The sequence below is a fragment of the Falco peregrinus genome, chromosome 5, assembly GCF_023634155.1.
Source record: "Falco peregrinus isolate bFalPer1 chromosome 5, bFalPer1.pri, whole genome shotgun sequence".
NCBI lineage: Eukaryota > Metazoa > Chordata > Aves > Falconiformes > Falconidae > Falco > Falco peregrinus.
In genome coordinates this window covers 88,838,085-88,857,263 of record NC_073725.1, presented here as the reverse complement: position 1 = coordinate 88,857,263, position 19,179 = coordinate 88,838,085, and the positions used below count along the sequence as shown (strand labels likewise).

At 50.1% G+C, this 19,179-nt stretch overlaps 3 protein-coding genes across 12 annotated transcripts in view; 1 reads left to right on the top strand and 2 right to left on the bottom strand.

The window, feature by feature from the left end:
• Window positions 1–7,683, bottom strand: part of TSC2 (TSC complex subunit 2) — a 35,310-nt gene extending 27,627 nt beyond the window's left edge. For 4 of the 8 annotated variants that reach the window (XM_055806364.1, XM_055806365.1, XM_055806366.1 and 1 more), the window contains exons 1-12: window positions 7,665–7,682; window positions 6,140–6,304; window positions 5,181–5,267; window positions 4,408–4,518; window positions 3,392–3,536; window positions 3,152–3,269; window positions 2,598–2,646; window positions 2,080–2,205; window positions 1,654–1,727; window positions 1,180–1,306; window positions 381–524; window positions 15–152 (exon numbers count right to left, since the gene is read on the bottom strand). In XM_055806364.1, coding sequence (XP_055662339.1) covers window positions 15–152; window positions 381–524; window positions 1,180–1,306; window positions 1,654–1,727; window positions 2,080–2,205; window positions 2,598–2,646; window positions 3,152–3,269; window positions 3,392–3,536; window positions 4,408–4,518; window positions 5,181–5,267; window positions 6,140–6,277 — 1,257 coding nt within the window. In that variant the 5' untranslated portion in view covers window positions 6,278–6,304; window positions 7,665–7,682. Of the gene's footprint in view, window positions 1–14; window positions 153–380; window positions 525–1,179; window positions 1,307–1,653; window positions 1,728–2,079; window positions 2,206–2,597; window positions 2,647–3,151; window positions 3,270–3,391; window positions 3,537–4,407; window positions 4,519–5,180; window positions 5,268–6,115; window positions 6,872–7,664 lie in introns of those variants that run through there. The other 4 variants (XM_055806361.1, XM_055806363.1, XM_027780450.2 and 1 more) reach the window with 3 other exon arrangements.
• A 78-nt stretch (window positions 7,684–7,761) lies between these two features.
• Window positions 7,762–14,688, top strand: NTHL1 (nth like DNA glycosylase 1). Of its 3 annotated transcripts, XR_008747514.1 has the most exons (7): window positions 7,762–7,897; window positions 8,418–8,665; window positions 10,750–10,920; window positions 11,473–11,632; window positions 12,973–13,221; window positions 13,341–13,488; window positions 14,177–14,219. XR_008747514.1 is itself a non-coding variant. In XM_055806370.1 (6 exons), exons 1-6 carry the CDS (start codon window positions 7,822–7,824, stop codon window positions 14,298–14,300), a joined length of 885 nt encoding a protein of 294 aa, XP_055662345.1. In that variant the 5' UTR covers window positions 7,762–7,821; the 3' UTR covers window positions 14,301–14,688. The 3 variants fall into 3 exon arrangements, 1 of the variants encoding a protein (XP_055662345.1); XR_008747515.1 differs by lacking the exon at window positions 14,177–14,219 and having other exon boundaries at window positions 13,383–13,488; XM_055806370.1 differs by lacking the exon at window positions 12,973–13,221 and having other exon boundaries at window positions 13,383–13,488; window positions 14,177–14,688.
• Window positions 14,689–15,271: 583 nt separating this feature from the next.
• NHERF2 (NHERF family PDZ scaffold protein 2) overlaps window positions 15,272–19,179 on the bottom strand; it is a 40,484-nt gene continuing 36,576 nt past the window's right edge. The window contains 1 exon segment of the mRNA XM_055806369.1: window positions 15,272–18,106. Within this exon segment, the coding sequence (XP_055662344.1) occupies window positions 17,948–18,106 (159 nt within the window). The 3' untranslated portion in view covers window positions 15,272–17,947.

Genomic DNA, 19,179 nt, shown 5'->3' with positions numbered 1-19,179 from the left:
AATAAAAGTCTTACTGGTCTCTGATCAGCACATCTTTCCACCAGCTCAAAAAATCTCTCTTCAGAGCCATGGAATTCATTCTGATCACAGAGTTCTTCTACTGTAGTCAAGAGATCATGTACAATGGACTTAAGCTCTTGGCTCTCCAGACTCTGAAACAGAGACAAAAAACATTCCTAAAAGGCTCCTACCTTACCAGATAGTGCTAACTTTTAAATACAAACAAAAAACTCGGTTGAGAAGCACAGTATTGAGAACTGGGGTAAACCTATACTCAGCTTCAAAGTTCGCTAGAGGGTACAAACAGGAGATTGATTTGCAAAAGTATTTATGGTAAGGTCTTTTGATTGAAAGCACATCAAGGCAGGCTCAATACTTACCTGCAGCTGTTGCAGTAATCGCTCCATGATGTCCAAAAGGATATCCCATGTTACAGCTTGCAGCTCCTTCCCATACTTCTTTATTAGACGTGTTATGGACAGAACTATCTCATAAGACACAACTGCGTTGGGACATGTCATGGCCTGGAATACAAAGCACTTCACTCAGTTAACAGTTGGAAAGCAGTGATCAGAAGCCCTCTGAAATGCAAATGAAACATGCCTTACCAATTAGGAACTTAGCCTGAAGGCCTGAGATAAATATTCAAGTCTACACACACAAAGAGCAAAGCAAAGAACCACTTTACATAGTGCAGTTATGCACTCCTGCAAACAGCTGTAGATCAGATGTCAAATACGGCCCCATCTTACAGAGCAGACACATGAGGTTAAAGCTAGTAATTCCTGCTTGACGCATTTGGATGAGACAATTTTAAGAGTTCTGAGGCTGTCCCTGAAGACACCATCCCTCACTTTTTGTACCACACACTGGAAAGAGTGAAAGTTTTTGCTGTTTTTGTTTTTTATGGCAAAGTACCCACAATGTAGATATTGGATAAAAAGCATTCAGACTTTGCTTTTGTGGCCAACAAAGATATCCCAGAAGGGCACCTCTGCTTCAAACTTAAATCCTCTGTTGTTTTACTGTTTCCCCACACTTCACCCCACATCTAATTGCTGTCTCTTGTCTTTCAGGCATACAAATATCCCCCTGGTGCAGGGGACCACATTTTTGTTCTAACTTTGTACAGGTCCAGATGTAAACCTGATTATAAAGTTCCTCAGCATCCTATCCTACCTTGAGGAACGAAGGCAGCACTGAAGTTGGGGAATTCTTGAGTGAACTGAGGCGATGAGCACCCCACAGAGCCATCCCAACAAAGAACACAGCTCCTCTCAGCAGCGCTGCATCCGCCATGTAAGCTCTAAGAACAGATGGGAGAGAAGTCTTAGACCATGCCACAATTATTTTAGCATGGAAGAATCAACAGAAATACACACTGTCACAAGAATTACCAGCTGTTATACATCAGAGCTTTGCACAGCAATTTACAAACATTAAAAGCAGTAAATCATTTAGTACAACTTTAAGCAAAGGAAAACTGAATTCAGAAAAGCCTAAAAACGAGCACTTCAGCAGCATAACTAGGAAGGGAATTAATTTCTAAGCACCAGAACCTTCAGCTTGTTCTACTGAGGTCAGTGACTCCCTATCCTTGTCAACTGGACCTCTACTGAACTCCCTGGCTTCTGTGAGATACACCTTCTTTACCTGTCTTCCATGATCCTGCACATGTTGTAGATGGCACTGTGTCCCAAATGAGTTCCCAAAAGGTTGCGCATAAGCTGCAAATTCAAAGAAAACACTTAAATATCCAATTGTTAAAATGCTCATTAGCCTAAATACGCAGTTAGCTGGCTGATCGTGTCCGCTTACGTAAGTAAACGTGTCCAGCCATTTCCATGCCACAACAGAAGCCTGTCACACCATCTGAGAGGAAACTATGGGTAAAGTCCATGGACTTGACAGGACTTACACTAACGACGTGCTGATCCCTTAATACTTGAAACAATTTTAAATTTACTCTTAAAACCAAACTGAAATTATGGCAGATGTGCACAAGCACATCTGGCACTTCATCTATGAGGCCAAAACAGTGAGCTCATTAAAAAAACAAAACTGCAAGAGAGTTCTGACCTTCCAGCATGGCTCGCAGAGCTCCTTCACGTTGATGGTACGGCACAAAGTGATGATAAATACTGGCAGGTTCTCCGAGGGCAGGCAATTATAGCAAACAACTGCATCTAGGACTTGCAAGGAAATCTTTGGGAAAGAGAAAATGATTATACACTTCTCTCTGAATAAAATGCAAGTCAAATCCTAACCTGGCAGAGCCTGGAAGTCAAAAGGGACACAGATAGGTCTTTTTATTTTTTTCTTTTAATCATTGCAAGATGGAAAAAACCATAAAGAGCACTGCTGAAAAACTGATTCACTTATCGAAATTATCAATGCTCTGTTCATTTTAGAATAAAATTATTATTTGCGTATGAGATCCAATGGCTTACAAATACTTCATAATATTGTATTAGCTCTCTTGTACGGTGGGAATAAACTGAGAGGAGAGTCTGATGATCTCATTTTGTTTGCAGAAGTTACAGTTTCAAAGAATTTTAAAGAATTCTAAAGTACTAAGAGAGACTCAAATCACTGACCTCTATGTCCACAGATGATGAAGTCTGAATGCACAAGAGGCATATCTTGCTGTTAGGAAAGAAAATGTAATTATAATTGTTTACTTAATGTGATTTTAGGCAAATTACAAAAAGCCAAAACAGATAAGGAAATCGGCATGTTATTTTACTCATCATTCCCTTTATTTACAATTGACATGGTTGTTAACACTCTTAGAGGCACTGAACAGTACAACCTCTTTTATAAAGTTAAACTAACTTTAAATAATTAAAATTGCACTAAAATGCAACTCAATATGCCTATGCTAATACAATAGCAGAGACCCTTTGTGAGACTAAGCAACACAATCAGGTCCCCCACATGCAATGGCAAAAGCACATGCAGCTAAACTGAAACAGATTTGAACACTGTAAGAACTGAAAATCAAATGTTTGCCAGAAATGTCAGGTATGACCTGGAATGAAACAGATCCAAACTAGATGAAAAAGAATTCACTTATCTGTATATTGAACTGCAACTTTCTCCTGTAATTTACCAAGAATGAGCATGCAGGAGTTAAAAGAAACCAACTTACTGGACCATGTCAGCTACGTAGTCTTCCAGATAGCAGCTATTGAATTTCACCAGGTTCACTAAAACCAGAAGGAACTCAGAAGACAAACCAACATCCATCCACTGTAGTACAAAGTCAGCTGAAGAAGGAAAACGAACCGTCACAACATGCTTTCTACCCAGAACTGTTACTACGTATCACTGCATGCCTGTCCCTTGACTTATTGCCACCAAACTGAACAGGAGCAGACACAACACTCACCTAACTCTTCTTCTAAGTAGGTGATGTATCGCCCATTCCCAGTTAGAGCCTTGAACACTTCAAGCCGTTCATGCAAGTCTTCATTGGAGGGATAGTCCTTAATAACCTTAAAAAAATGTGCTCTGAGGATCCCTAATCTCTCACCCTTTAAAAAAAAAAAAAAAGAAAAAAAGAAAAAAAAGAAAAAAAAAGAAAAAAAAGGGAGGGGATAGTTAACAGTGTCACTAATGAAAAGACAGTTAAGGCCTGGATCTTATCAAGGTCTGTAACAGCAATCTTCATGCTTTTTTTTCATTATTTTCTTTTCCTATGGGCTATGAAAGTCTCCTGAAAATACCTCCAGCCTCTACTGGCTCTTGACAGTGGCTCAGGTCTTCTCAACCTGTTAAATCAGCACTCAGGACAGGAGGCATTTTGTCCAGCAACACACAGACAGCATCCAATACCCAAAGTAATCCACAGAAATGCAACTTCCAGCACTGCCAGTACAGCACTCAAAAAACCCCAAAGCCAACAAACCAGGATGACTATTCTTTTCAAAAGCATCTACCCCTACTTTTTCAGAATAGCGAAAACCAGAACTTTAGTCTGATACAGTCTTACATTTGTATAGCACACTGTGAAATTCAAAGAATTCACAGTATGCTTAACTTGGCGAGGCCAGAAAAGTATCTCAGACAGAAGCTCTTGCATACTTGACATGCTGAAACATCAAAACCAGCTGCAGACTAGGACTAATGGGTCTGGGCAAAGACCATATAAAATTTGCTGTACTATGCTGAACTTAACCCAAAGTATTTCCTCTTTTTCAAGAACATTGCCCCAAAATTCTATGAGTTTTATAAAAAATTCTGCTGAGGTCAAACCAAGACGTAAATTAAAATGCTTCCTCTGCCCATTTACTAGGCACAACCAAAATAAGAAACACAGAAAATTGTAGAATAGAGGATTTTTCATGTTCGTACTCTGCACAAACCCTATCTAAGTGTAGTGTTTCTTCCACAGCTTGTTTTTACCTGTCCTTGAACGATTGACTTTAGCAGATGAAGAACAGCATGTCTGGCTTCAACGGGGCGCTCTGGCTGGAGCATATCGGCTACCACTTTCCATATTGCTTCCACTGCATGCTGCAAACAAACACAGCAGACAGGCGGCAGTAGGCAAGTTAAGCTTCTTCTAGGATCTTTACCCAGTAGATCAGTCATTAATTATGGCAAGTTAACGAACAAGATCTCCAGGGATTTTATGTCCAGAGTTATCTTTTCTGAGGGACACTCTCACTTGCCCAGTCATAAACTCGGACAAACCATACGAGACACCAAATCCCATCCTACGTGACAACCTGCACCCCAGTAACTGAAGTTCTTCCTTCACACACTTACTTCAGCGTGAATATGTGTGCAGAAACCTCCACCCAAATACAAGACGACCTTAAAACCAATTTGAGGTTGCTTATTAACAAGACAGAAGGAGCTAGCAAACACCTCTTCTGCAAGATTAATATCTTTTCCCAAGAACCATCCTGAACAGGCCTGAATATTCGCAGCATTCTCCAACCATTCAGTTCAGGAGGCCCACCAGCTATGTCCTCCCTGCTCCACCGCTGGTAGGCTGGACAAGACTAATTTCCAGGGCCTGTGAGCCATCCATTTACAGGTTTGGACAGCACAAAACAGCTTCTGGGATTATCAGTTTTAAAAGGCAGTCTAAAGGAACTTCTTACAATAGGTTAAGAGCTGTTGCTTAAATTTTCATCTTTCCACTATTCACTGAACACTTTGAAACTTACCTCTTCAATTTTTTTTGTTTTTGCCACTTCACAGATTTGACTGATTGCTCGTATCCTATTACTTAATCCACATTCTATGCTCAGTTCCTGGAAAGAAATGTAGAAATAAGCTAACAGTTTATCTTACTAGAAACACTTATCCATTTCTCAAAGGGGATCGTGAACCACTGAAAAATAAATTACATATTTGTCCAAAATGATCTAACCATTAGTCATCACTGGAGCTTTCCAAGAATTTCTCCAAAAACTTTTTTCCATTAGCAAATGATTTGTCAAAACTAGAACTTCCACAGAACTGAAGCCAAGCAGCTTTCCACCTCCAGGACAGAGTATCTCATTTTCTTCAGAAAAGTTAGTAACTCACTGGCTGTGGCACTTGCCCAGTTCATGGGAGAAGGGTAGAGAAAGGAGACCAGCTCCTTAGCCTTCCAGCAGGTAAGAGCTTGGCTGCTCCAGCACAGATGGGATTCTAGTCTCCTCCTTTTTATGTGTTTTCATCCCTGCATGCCAACTATTCTGCTTACAGACTTGCTGTACCAATTACTGGAATAATTTTTTAAAAAATTGTTTTATATTTCACAAAATCGTAAGGTTTTCATAAAATAAAACCGTTTCCAGCTTGTGCTAACTGCCACCACATAAACTTCATCAAACTCGGACTATAAAAAAAAGCAACATGTTTTGAGGAAACACCCTGTAACCAGACATAAGACAACACCATCCTATCAAATATCTCAAAAGCATTCAAACACCAAACAACTAAAATGCTGTAACTTCAAAGTAGGTGAGTTTTACATCTGTTTCGTTAGAGAAGGAATAGAGAGATACAGTGAAAAAGCATGACTGGAGAGGGAATGGATGTCAAAACAGAAAGGAGAACGAGCAAGCCCTCCTTCCGACCCTGTCAGCTCAGGTCATCCAGGCACTATCCCCACCTTTACTATGGTCAGTTCTCACACCTTGAGTATTTCTGCAGTGATGATAAACTCTGTTTGTTTGCCCTCCGATGACTTTGAACTTCCCCGGGATGTTCCCAGCCCCAGGAGATTCCTGAACTTCTCCTTCAGTCCAGAATCCTTGCTCTGAGGCTTTGCCATTGCTGACAAGCAAGCAGCGCTGAGCCCCTGCAAATACAGAACAAGGTTTTTGTTAAGGGCAGCCCAAGGGGAACCTTTAAGCAGGAAAACACCAGTAACACCTGTCATGACTTGGCTTTTACAAACTGCTCTGGTGTCACAAGCCGTTTCAAACAAGGGAGAAGCCCCACACTGAGGATGAAGCAGCGAGGAGCCTGCGTGCACGGGGAGCCTGTGCTGCTCCTGCCTTCAGCACCGGCATCCTGCAGCAACCCAGGGAACACGGAGTTCAGGGCTACCATTTTCTGGGAGCTCTGAACGGCCAGCACCACCACAGCCCACGCAGAGCAACCACCATTTTAAAACCACTGAGCTGATTTCTGAAGTATAACTGCACACATACACACACTTTTTGGCGGGTACTCATTCCCAGTCCAAAAGCAGTGGACAAGCACACAGCGCTGTAAAGCAGATGCTGAAAGTAGACAGACGTGAGGCAGGACTTAAGAACTGCACAAACATCCAAATGGTGCCAAGGCAAGGAGAAAGTGGGGAGGTGAGAACAAACACACCCATTACAGCAACAGCACACTGACAGCAGCATCCTTCAGAAACTGTCCCCCCCGCCTGCCCAACCCGCTGCCCCTCAGGGACCCCCGGACCCAGCCCAGAGCTGGACACCCGCTCCCTGCACCCCTGCCCAGCACCCTGCCCTCGGCACAAAGCTGGCAGCCCCTCAGCTATGCCCTGTGCCTCCAGGGACACACCACAGCCTTCCCCACACCCCGGGCACCTGCCACAGCGATCACTTGTGCTCCCCAGGGACACGGCACTGACCCTGTCCCAGCATCACCAGCGGACACGCCATGGTCCCCAGCCCAGGGGACACACCGCAACCCCTCATACAGCCCAGGGGACATGCCATGGCCCCCAGCCCAGCATCACCAGGGGACACACCACAGCCCCCAGCCCAGTGGACAGGCCATGGCCCCCAGCCCAACACCACTGGGGACACACCGCAGCCCCTCACACAGCCCAAGGGACACACCGCAGCCCCTCACACAGCCCAGGACATGGCAGCGTTCCCCTATGCCCCACGGCCACGCCGGGACCACACCACAATTACCCCCCGCCCCCAACACCACCACCACCACCTCCACCCCGGGACGCGCCACAACCCCTTACGCACACACAACAGGGGCCACCCCACGGGCCACCCCCCCTGTGTCTCCCTGACAGGGGACACCCGGGGACACCCCGCAGCCGGGGCAGCCCCACACCCCTCCCGGGGCACGGCCAGGCCCCGCCTCCCGCTAGGCCCCGCCAGGGCCCCGGGCCCCAGCCCCCGCCCCAGGCAGCAACCCCGGCCTGGGCAGCGCGACCGCCGCTCGCCCACCGCCTCACTCACCCGCCGCCCCCGGCCCGGGCCCGCCGCCCCCGGCCCGCGCCCCGCTCCGCGCCGGCCCCCCCGCGCCGCGCCCCGCCCCCGGCGGAAGTCCCGCCGCTTCCGGCGTCCGCTCCCGCCGCGGGGCACGCTGGGGCCGGTAGTGCCCGGGGCTGCCGCCATGTCCGCGGCCGTGACCGCTGGCGGTGGGCGGGCGGCGGCCCGGCGGCTTGGCAGAGCCGGGGGGGCGGCCGGAGGTACGGGGAGGGGTGACGGGGGCGATGGAGGCATCCCGGGGCGGGACCCCGGCCCGATCCGGGCACGGGGAGCGGGGCCTGGGGGCCTGCCGGCAGCGGGAGCGAGGGCCCAGGCCAGCCGGGCGGCAGGGGCATGGTGTCCGTGTCACGTCCCCTTCGTGAGCCCGGTGTGGCCTGGCGGCTGTCCTGCTTGTGGCACTGGGCGAGGGCCTAGGGATGCATCTTGGCCTCCAGCAGCCTCCTGGGCGTTTGGCACATGCATCCCTGCAGTGTGACGTGTTCCCGGCTGGCACCTGTTTCCCAGGCCCTTCCCAGCCCTTCCTTGTCCCGCAGCTGGCCCTGGTTAGGGCTGGGTGAATGGGAAGTGCTGCTGCTGGCTTGGGACTACGGGGAAGAGGCGTTCAGCCTTCATCAGGATCCCCTGGGTGGTTGCTGGTGCACTGAGCCGATGAGCTCTGGTGGGAGGCGAAGGCATCTTTCCCCTGGCCTCAGGTGTGAAAATCTCTCCTGTCTCTTGCAGTGAGCCAGGGTCACAGTGCAGCCGGCATTCCGAGGCGCAGCAGGAGGAGGAAGAGTATTGCCATTGCCTACGAGTCTGGGCAGGGTCATGGTGCCGAGCAGGGGACATCTGAGCCCCAGAGGCCACGCTGGGAGCCAAGGGACTGGCAACAGCAACTGGAGCGCATCCGGGAAATGAGGAGGAACAGAGATGCTCCAGTAGATGAGATGGGAGTGGAGAAGTGTTATGACAGCAGCGCTCCTCCACAGGTAACAACACCTTGCTGCTCTGCTCTGGCAGGCAGGCCCATGAAAATATAGCCCCACTTCTGCAGCCCTCCAGTCTCCCTCATCCTCATGTTGCCCCTAGACACTTTGGATGTCTTCAGAACAGAAAAATAAACTCAGGGCACATCAGGACTCTAGCCTGGGACTGGTCCCAGGAGAGGTTACTGCAGAAGCATGCGTATGAGAGAAACCGTTCATCCTGCTAGAGCAGGAGAGTCAGCTGCGGCCTCCTGGTACCAGGCTCGTTGGCTTCAGACAGCCCTTGTGAAATGGCTGTGGGTGTTTTCTGAGACGTTCACTGCTCGTGTTTAGCCCGTGCTGGGCATTAGAGACCAACCATCGAGCACAGCTGTGAAAGGCCCTTGTCCTCTGCTTAAACTGCTGCCGGAAGAGTTAGCAAACTGAACCAGGAGTAGGGGCTGAGGCAAAAATAGGATGATTTTGGACTTGGGAGTGAAAACCCCAAGAGTGTATTATGTCAGTGCTGTCTTCTGGGGCAGGCTGACAGGGCATGAAGACATGTCCTTTCTTTTAAAAAAATCTCTGTAGGAGTCCAAGGAAAGTATTTAGCAAGATGGCTCTGTAACACAGAGGAAAAATAGTATGGAGAAAAGGCGAGGGGAACTGAGGAAAAAACTTCCCAGGCTGCTTTTGTGCTCTTCATACCAGCACATAAGCGTAGGTTGGTTTCCTCCCCTCTTGCGGTCCACTTTTAAGGGGATACTGGTTGAAAGGAAGGGCCATGCTGGGATGGCACTGTGCTCCCCAAGCCTGGGAACACAATCAAAGGCCCCAGATGACACCTCCCTCTGCAGGAACCATTTGCATCAGTACAAAAAACAAAGCACAGCGAGGCCATGGTGTGGCGTTGGGATGCAGGGCTGCGCTCTCCGTGCATGGTGCTGGTGTGGGAACATGGAGATAACCCGCAGGCAGGCTCGGTGGAGCAGCGGGAGTTGTGTGCTCCACAGTGACCTGCTGGGCTCTGAGGGGAGGGGTCTCAAAGACACAGCTGCACAGTTTCAGCACATGTAACGCGGTCCTTGTTGTTGGCATCATGCCCTAGGCTTGGATCCCTGGGGGAAATTATTAGCTTTGATTCCAGATTCAGACAGTGTCACACGCTCTGCAGCCATGTGGGCTGGCACCAAGTGCAGCTGTGGGGCAAAGGGGACTACGGTGCATGATACAGAAATAACTTTTCTTCCCGAGGGAGGCAGGGTGGTTGCTTCCAAGAAAAAGTGGATGTTGTAACCCTCAGCACACACCAGCACTCCTCACACAATTTCCCTGTGCTCGGTCAGAGATTTTTCCTGGTGCACCTGCAGTTTTGTAAACTTTGTAAGAGAGCTGGAGGAAGGATTGTATCCCACGTTGTCCTGGGTCAGTCCAGGTTAGTTGCATCATCCTCCTCATTCTGGTGGGGACAGAATTGCATCTGGGCAAAAATCAATTGAAAAAGAGAAGGTGGGTGGTCTGAACTAAACCCTGCATGACAGCATCAGAGGAACTCTGGGGGTTTGTGCTTCATCTCCCAGTCTCTCTCATCCCAGTTCTTTAGATTTGGTTTTGTAAGGAGCTCACTGAAGTCAGATACCCAGTTCCTGCTGAAGCCTAGTGGGAAAGCAACAAGACTTTCAAAAGCTGCTTAGAGCAGAAGTCTCATAAAAAATCACTGGGTGTTTGTACTTCTGCGTTGTGTGGGGTCTCCTGAGAATCCCATCATCAGGAAAAGCGTTGTCTGGCCATTTGTGGCTAAGCGCTGGCATCTTTGGGTGTGAGATCCCAGCAGACAGTAGCTGATCTCTGACCTTTTACGCACGCTGACTGCTTAGATTGAAGGTGTTTCTTTTCTCCCTTTGTTGTGTGGTAGAATTAAAAGATTATGGATCATTTATGTTGCAGCCTTCCAGTCTCTTGTAGATAGATGTGGCTCACCCAGGGTAGCTCCATATCATGTACTGGACAGAAGATGGTGTGGGATGGGAGAGCTGAGCCATGCAGGTAGCCCAATCCTCCTGAGGAGATAAAGAGGGGTGTCTCACTCACTGTCTCCTTTTCCTCAGGTTATGCGCTACCAAGTTTTGCTGTCACTGATGCTCTCCAGCCAGACCAAGGACCAGGTGACATCAGCTGCCATGCTGCGCCTGAGGCAGCATGGCCTCACAGTCGACAGTATTTTGCAGATGGATGATGCAACGCTTGGGCAGATCATTTACCCTGTAGGATTCTGGAGGGTGAGTGCAGGATCACAGCAGCACTGACGTGCACATAGAGGAACCCTCTCCAGCATCCTCTGCTCCCAGGCAGCTGCATGGGACAGCTCGGAGGCCCAGAGGAGAAGCACAAAGCGGGTGCAGGCTTGTCCTTTGCAGGCTGTGCTCACAGCGAGTGGCTGAGCTGACAGCAGGTGATGAAGGCAGAAGGTGGGTGCGAACCACCCCTGAGACACACCCCCAGCCGGTATTCAGCCTGTGTGCCGTGCCCCTTGGTGATCTTGCTCCTGAATTCAAGCTGAAGGCTGTATTTTACCCCAGTTTTAGCAATTTGTATTCACAGCAAGATTGTTGGCTGTGGTGCGTGGAGTGTGCAGGGGAGGTTAGAACTAATCAGGTCTCAGCATTCAGCTTTCAAGGAGAAATCAAAGAGCTTTGTCCCCCCTCCACAAACTCGTGTGTGGCCTCACATGTAATATGTGCTCAGGAATGGTTTCTTTTCTGAGCTCTTTGTCTCTTTTCCCTGTATTGGAGGGCAACTTGGATTTTCTGCCTTTCCTCTTGGTTTTCCAGAACAAGGTGAAGTACATAAAGCAGACGACAGCCATCCTGAAGCAGAAATACGGGGGTGACATACCGAGAACTGTGGAGGAGCTGGTGCAGCTGCCAGGAGTTGGGCCCAAAATGGCCCACTTGGCCATGAACATTGCCTGGGACAGTGTGTCTGGGATAGGTAGGTTGGACCCATTCTTTTCCTAAATGCTGCCTGATCCATTCCCCAGGCAGAGGGGAAGCATCGCAGCTGGGTAAGCTGCCTGCCCTGGGAGTCTGGTAGCCTTGCTTCAGTTTAGTCATCTGCAGAGCATTTGGGTGGGTGAAGGATGTGACTCTCACCCACTCACAGTGGATGAGTGGCTATAGAATTCAAGCATGGATCCAGCTACGGTTTTTCCCCAAGTTTGATAGCAGAAATCCCCAAGGGCAGTGACTCCCTCCCCTCTGATGCTGTTAAGCAGTGCAAGTGTTGCAGTGCCTGATTGGGTGGGCATAAAAAGGATGTGCTAGCGGAATAATGCTTTGAAATCTCTTTGGTGTCAAGTGAAAGAGAGGCGGGGGTAATTTTGTGATCTGGAGATAGTTGTAGGATAGTCTGAGGTTATTTTTTCCTAGGGTTGCTTCTGTTGAAACAAATCTCATTTGGGAATTTTGTTTGGCAAGGCGTAAGAGGGCGGAAGCAGGGCTTAGTCAAAATTGCCGTTTGAATTTGTTAATTCATGATGGGTCATAGAAAGAAATGGTCTCGGGTGATCTGTGTCTACAGAATTTCTGATCTGTTTCACTCCTGTGGCAGGCTAATAGGTGACCACAGGTACATTTGTTTATTTGTCACGTTTATTGAACAGAGAGCGTGTAGCTGTAACTTGTGGAGCTGTGTGCTTTACCACTGATGGGCTGGGAGGAAGTCTGCGGTGGAGATGGGCCCAGGCCAGACCCAGGGCAGGTTCATTCCTGCACAGTGCCCGGTTGGGGAGCGTGGCTGGCAGCAGAGCTGCCTGCAGTAGCCGGCAGATGGGGCTGGACGATCAGCTGCCCGGCCTGGGGGCCCCTGGGGACAGATTAATATTCCATGTGTATTTTCTGCTTAATGGAGGAGCCCTGGGAAAGCTAGGAATGGTGTCACCTGATGAATGACTGCTGCCGCAGCGAGGTTAGTGCGGGCAGCAGCTGACTCCCGCAGCCCCACTGGTGACAGTCAGCTGCACGAAATGTGGCTCTTGCACTACATTCGACAGCGCTTGGGGTCTGTTGTTCTCTCCCTGCTGTGGGGGAGGGAAGTCCAGAGGGAGCCAAACTAGCCAACTGTTTTCCAAATAATTGTGTGCTCGGTTTTGATTTAGGAGGCAAGACTTAGTCTTCCTGTTTACAGCAATTTCCTGGGTTTTGCCCAATTAGCCATAGAGACAGGTTTATCGCTGCTGATCTAACAATAATATACTTTGCATTCAGAGCTTTTTAGCTCAAAGCACTTTATAAACATTCGTTTAAGCCTCACAAACCCTCTTATGTTGGTAGGTATTATGAAATGTGTTTTCCAGCTGGGTAAACTAAGGGGCAGCGATTGCAACTTGCGTAACGTCAGCTGAAACACAGGGAGGAAGAGAACCCTGGACAGGCTGCCCTGTGCCTGCTAGATCAGAGCGTGCAAACCTTTGAAGGAAGGCTGGGTCAGATTGTGTGAGTGTGGCTGCGTGGCATGAGCTATCCATCCCATCTGGCTTTTGGCTCTGGGCCTAGGAAGAAAGCAGCACGTTTGTTCTGCGAGTAAGCCTCCCCTCCTGTTTCACCTGCCTGTTCCTGCCGGCCCCTGGAGGAAGCCCGTGCAGGGCGCTGTACCTGGTGTGCTGTGACAGGCAGCTTTTGGCTGTGCTCTCTCCATTCAGGTGTGTCTGCCCCCACCTAAACTCTGGGCTCTCCCTTCCTAGCTGTGGACACCCATGTGCACAGGATCACAAACAGGCTGAAGTGGGTGAAGAAGGAGACCAAATACCCCGAGGAAACTCGGGTAGCGCTGGAGGACTGGCTGCCCAGGTGAGGTCTGAGACCCCAGCCTCCTTCCTCCACACCAAGCCCCTCGAGCTAGCTGCAGGAGCTGTGTCTGCATGCAGTCCTGCTTATAGCATTTTCGGTGACTGCGCTTTGGGTCCCTCCTCTTTACAGGGACTAGCCTGCAGGTGTTTCTTCTCTCCCAGGGAGATGCAGCAGCAACATCTCAGCTGCTTGGTTGTTTCCTGGCTACCGGATATATTGATTACCACTAGTGTAGCCGGGTACCTGGAGGCCTTGATGCCCAATTCTTGCCTTGACAAGTTTACCATGACCCAAGCCAGGTGCTTTTCTGCACAGGACCTTGCTGAGCCTAATGGCCACAGCAATATCAGACTGTGGTTGGATTCTGGCCTTCATTGATGCTTAATCTTCAATATCAAATGCCAGCTGACAGGCACTCTGTTGCAGCTCCGCATCTGGCATATGCCTTAGCAGAAGAGAACGACCACAGACTCTTTGTGTATCTGTTCCCTGCTCCCCACCCCAGTTCAGAGGGATGAGGAAAGGTTAGGAGGGCTGTTCTTAGTAGCTGGGATCCGCCTCCAGATGCCTTGGGAAGCCAAGAGGAACAGGCAGTAGGCGAAAGGGATCCATTTAAAAGCACGGGCTGTTCTTTAACTCCTCTGAGCAGCTGTATCGGAAAGCTCATGTTTTTTTCCTCTCACTACAGGGATCTCTGGAGGGAGATAAACTGGCTCTTGGTGGGCTTTGGCCAGCAGACCTGCCTGCCTGTGAATCCCCGCTGCAATGAGTGCCTCAATCAAGACATTTGCCCGGCTGCTAAGAGACGCTGAGCGATCATCCAGTCTTTGCAGAGCAACAAAGCTGCTTCAGCTCAGCAGAACCCCAAAGCTGAGCCCTAGTTAAAGCTGTGCTTTGCACAGGGCTGGCTGTGTGACTGCAGAGAAACAGGAGACTGCTGCAGCCAGCTCAGCATCTCTTGGGAGGGAGCAGCCGCTGGCAACGGCTGAGCTCTTGAGAGGAAAAAGGGTCTTTCAAAGTACAGCAGTCCTGCTGTGTCAGTGCTAAAGGCTCCAGCCCCCGTGTGAATGCCTGGGCATGCCCCAGCGGAGCAGCAGGCTGTGCCACATCAGGAGTAGCTGGAGAGAAATGCTTTATCGTAGGGGACTTGCTGTTGCTTGTAAATGCGCATTTAATAAAGGTGGTGGGGTTTATTTTCCACCCGTGAGGTTTGCTGGCATCTGTACAACGCAGGGCAGGGGGAGGAGAGCATGGGTGACCTCACCAAAGCGTAAGAGCATAAGACCACAGCAACCAGCCCTGCCAGCCGAAAGCAGGCAACAGCAACCTGCCAAGCTGCCTGCCTGGCCTGGGCAGCAAGGGGCACCACAGTGAGTAAGGTGTAACTGAAGACTTCACAAAGCAGGATCAGAGGAGGCCATCGCCTCGATAAGTGACCTTTGGGGTCCTGGTAGAAGAGCAGAGGGTGATGCAGAGCAGGGCAGGCAGGAGAAGAGCCAGTGTCGCACTCAGTTCTGTGTGTGCCAGCAAGGGTTACAGTGGCCACAGGAGCCAGGCTCATGTGTGCCTCAGAAGCTGACAGAAGGGACACCACCACCGTCCGTGTTTTGTTCTTCAAAGAAAGGGCAGTGCTGACTTCATTGTAGAGCTTCAAAGGAATTACTTCAGCTACTCTTTAAACAGGCAAGGGAGGAAACAAAGTTTATAATGTGCTGAAGAAGGCTGTAATTCCCCCCTGAAGTTCCCTACCAAACAGATGAAGAACGAGCAAATAAGTACTCAGTACATGGGAAAACGAAGTTTATTACTGACATTACAGTGTACATTATGTTTTTGCAATGCAGTTGACAGCCTTATACTTCATTGATTTTTTTTCCAAGTTAAATGTACAGGAACTGAGTAATTACTACTGAGCTACAAGATGTCAGAAATACAGTAAGTGCTTTAACCAGGAGCAGTTTCCATGGACTAAGCAGAGATTAAGATTTTAAAATCTTATCAGTACAGACTTGCACACCTGATTTCTTTTTATCTGCATTCAAAACTACATGCTCTTTTTTTTCCCCCTCAACTACAGCGGCCCAGTCTTGTATGAGAAATGTGGTATTTACAAACAGGTCTTTGCTCTCTGACATGCATCAGAGAATGCAACATTTAGGTCAGTGTTACGGGGAACGCTCTGCCCTGCGCAGACTGGGGCACTGCCTGAGGTTTGGCTATGCAGGCACGGGAAGCAATGTGCATACCATGAAAAAGAAGGGCTCCTTCAAAAGCTTACTGATTTATAGAAGCAAGTATTTTAGGGGCCAAAAAGAGAGCAGGTAATTGTCTTTGAAGTGGGGTAGGGAAGAGGTGTCTTGTTAATGGCAGTCCTGGAGGGGAAGCAAACCTCTCCACATCCTGAGCTACTGTCCTGCTGCCAGTCTTGTCACCGATAGCCAAACACCTGCACCAGTTCCTCTCCAAAGTCATTATTTTCAACCTGTTCAGCCCATCAACATTCCTAAAAAGATATCTTTCACAAAAGAGAACTCATCTCCTTCACCCCTGAGGCTCTCCATGCTCTCCTCCCAGCCAGCTAATGGCCACGGGCATCAGCTGCTCCACACAGTGAAGCCAAATGTTCTGGCTCTGCTGCTGCGGTCGCACCCACCCGCCGCTGTGCCGAGCCTCAAGCTGCTGCCGAGGACGGCAGTGTTATAAGGCACCTTTTAGTTCAATATTTAGGAAATACACACAGAGCCATTACAATATCCATAGCGCACTGACTAACCCAAAGGCTTGTAGCACAAACGGTGCTGGACTAACACAGGGCAAAAACCACAGCCATGTGTTTTAAAATAGTCATCGCTGTCCCAGTGATTGCTGCCATTCACTTTTAGCTGAGGAAAGTGGTTTTGTACTCGACTGTCTTGCTGTGCCCAGTCCCTTCCCACTGCTGCCGTGGCATTTGAGCTGAATACTGGGCAGCTGCCACAGCTGGGCTCGGGGAGCTGCCGGAGCATGGGAGGGAGGGGGCCAGCCCCATCACAGCCGGGACCCTGCCCTGGTAAAACTCCTCTGCCACCTGTGAGAGTGTGATGTAGTTCAGCATAGTCACCTTCCCTCCATTACTTGCCCTTGGCTGTAAATAAGAGCTTAAATGGGCTTAATTTGTAATGCTTTCAGGATACGTGTTTGAGGTCTAACGCCATGAGCAGGGTGTTTCTAAAGGAGGCCACAGAAAGCCCAAGCGACTGCCCATGCCATCACGCCGCTGCCTGCTTCATAGCCAGCCCCGCAGGGACCCTGTGGCTTCAGAGGACGCCCTCCCGATGACAAGACGGACTCGGTTATTCCCAAGGGCTGGAGGCATCAAACACCAGCCCAGAAATAACAACCCAGGCGGGACGCAGACCCAGCACCCAGGCACAGCCACCGCTCAGCCCCACTGCCCCAGCGCCAAGCCCACAGCTACAGCCGCATCCCCACGTTCTTCCCTGGAAACATGCTGGGTTGTGCTCACTCTCGGGTCTGTCCAAAGAGGTTATGTAGCATCTCATGGATCTTGTCTTCCTGCAAGGCTGCCGGAGCTGCGCCGGCAGCACTGCCCCTTGCACCACGGGGCAGGACTGGCCCCTTCCCTGTCTTCCCCTGCTGCTCAGCACTGCATCGACAGCTGCAAAGGGTCAGGCCTGTGGCATTTGGGCTGTTGGGTTTGGGGTTTGTTTTTAAATCCTGCCCTCTCCCCTCTGCAGAGATGTTGGGGATGAAAAAGGGGCTTTTATTGCTGGGGCAGAAGTCACTGGTGGGGAGGGACGTTCCTAAACTAACTAAAAACATATGGGACTTTGTTAAAAAAAATAAAATAAAAATGACAAAACAAACTTTTCCATCCAATAGCAAAGCCAACAAGAGCGATTTACAGCCACTGTCCATTTTCCCCGTCGTGTGAGTAGTTGATGCTGCAGACGGGGTGATGGGGAGGGCGTGCCAGGTACAGCCCACCCTGCGGGCCCCCACCACTGCGGGGCACGGGGCCATGAGACAGGGGCACAGAGCATCCCATGGGGCTCAGTCTGGGACACCCACAAAACCAAAACAAACACCCCAAATAAAAAAGGAGAAAAAAAAAAAGTAATAGAAGCCTAAATGATACAGGTAAGAAACAACAGTTAAAACTCTTCCAGTCCTTTCTCATAGGAACGGGGGGATGGCAGGCAGCCAGAGCAAGCAAGAAAAGGAGCTTTGGTCACATTTGTCTTATGAGAATCGCTGGTGAGTAACAATAATAATAACAATAATAATAATAAAAAATAAAAAAAAAAGGACTTTAAAATACGCCTTGTAAAAGCAACCAGTGAAGAGCAGAGCACAAAGCATCTCACGTGGACACTGAAGGACAGGGCGTAGGCACCTCAGAAACGTCCGAGCTGAGGCAGGGGCAGGAGAGCGGCGGACGGCAGCCACCAGGCAAGGTTCAGAAATTGCTGAAAATCTCTCGCTTCTTGTTCCAGTCCATCTGCGGAGCTCTCTTCTTCACCCGCTTGGCCCGCACCTTCTCCTTGGCCTCGGCAGCCGTGGGGCTCAGGGTCAGACCGCTCTCCTCAAACGGGTCCTTCTTCTCTGCATCTCCATCCTGCATGGAGAAGGGAGACAAGAGGTCAGCCCACGGCAGCGGCCTCACCGCCGTGGTGTCCCGCAGCATCTCACCCCACGTGGCCCCGTGAGGCAGGAGGCATCTCCTCCAGCGTGCACGGTAAGCGAGAGCACACGGTGGCTTTTCACCGGCAGCATCCATGTGGCCACAGAATTAATTACTACATTGCATTTGGGGGGGGGGGGGGGGGCGGGGGGGGAGGGTTGTGGTGGTTTATTTTTTTCCTCCCACCCGAAGAATGTGTGGCTGCCACAGCTGGAAGTGAAAAAGCAGAAACACAGAAGCTGCTGCCAGCGGGAGAGAACGAGCTGCTCCGCTTGTCTGCTGCAAAAATGAAAAATAAGCCCCCGGTGTAGACAGAGAGCAGGGATGAGGGAGCAAACGGTGAGCCTCAGGGCTCGCAGGGAAGGGCTGTGCCAAGGCCCCCCGTGCCCACCTGTGGCTAACTGGGGTGGGATGGGGCACGAGGAGGGCAGCAGTGCCTGCCTGTGTGCCCACCCAGCTGGCTCTGCCCACGGCCGCCCACGGGCACCAGGCAGAGCAGTGTTTGCTTTGGGAACTGTATGGAAAACAGCATCTTTCCATCTGCTTATTACAAAGATACTGTTATACTAAAAGAAAAAATAATCAACTTTCCTTTCTAAAGTCACTGCCAGTGCCGCGATGTGCCCTCAACCAGAACCCCCCCGGTGCTCCTCCACTAACCCCAACCCTCCTGCTCCTGCAGCGGGTGAAGGGGCCACCACGTCCTCGGGTACAATGAACGTCCTAGCCAAAATGCCTTTACCTCGCTGCACCCCTGCTGGGGCCGGAGCCAGCACTGGGTCTCCAAGCCCCTCAAACCCCACCGGTCTGGGAAGCACCATCCCTGCGGGGACGCGGCTCATCAGAGCTGGTTTCAGCAGGCAGCACGCTCTGTAGCAGGCTCAATCTAAAGCTCCTGCTTGACTGATGGCACCTGTGCCGAGGCTTTGCCAGCGCCTGGTCGGGGTGCCAGGCAGGGCAGAGGGGGTTGCCCCAGGAGTCGGGCTCGGGGAGAGGCGGCTGCACCT

Excerpts from the sequence above, each read along its gene's own strand:
- NTHL1 (XM_055806370.1), top strand. The coding sequence starts at position 7,822 with ATGTCCGCGGCCGTGACCGCTGGCGGTGGGCGGGCGGCGGCCCGGCGG. Across the intron at positions 11,633-13,382 it reads GGACAGTGTGTCTGGGATAG|CTGTGGACACCCATGTGCAC; the intron begins GTAGGTTGGACC and ends CTCCCTTCCTAG. Across the intron at positions 13,489-14,176 it reads CTGGAGGACTGGCTGCCCAG|GGATCTCTGGAGGGAGATAA; the intron begins GTGAGGTCTGAG and ends CTCTCACTACAG.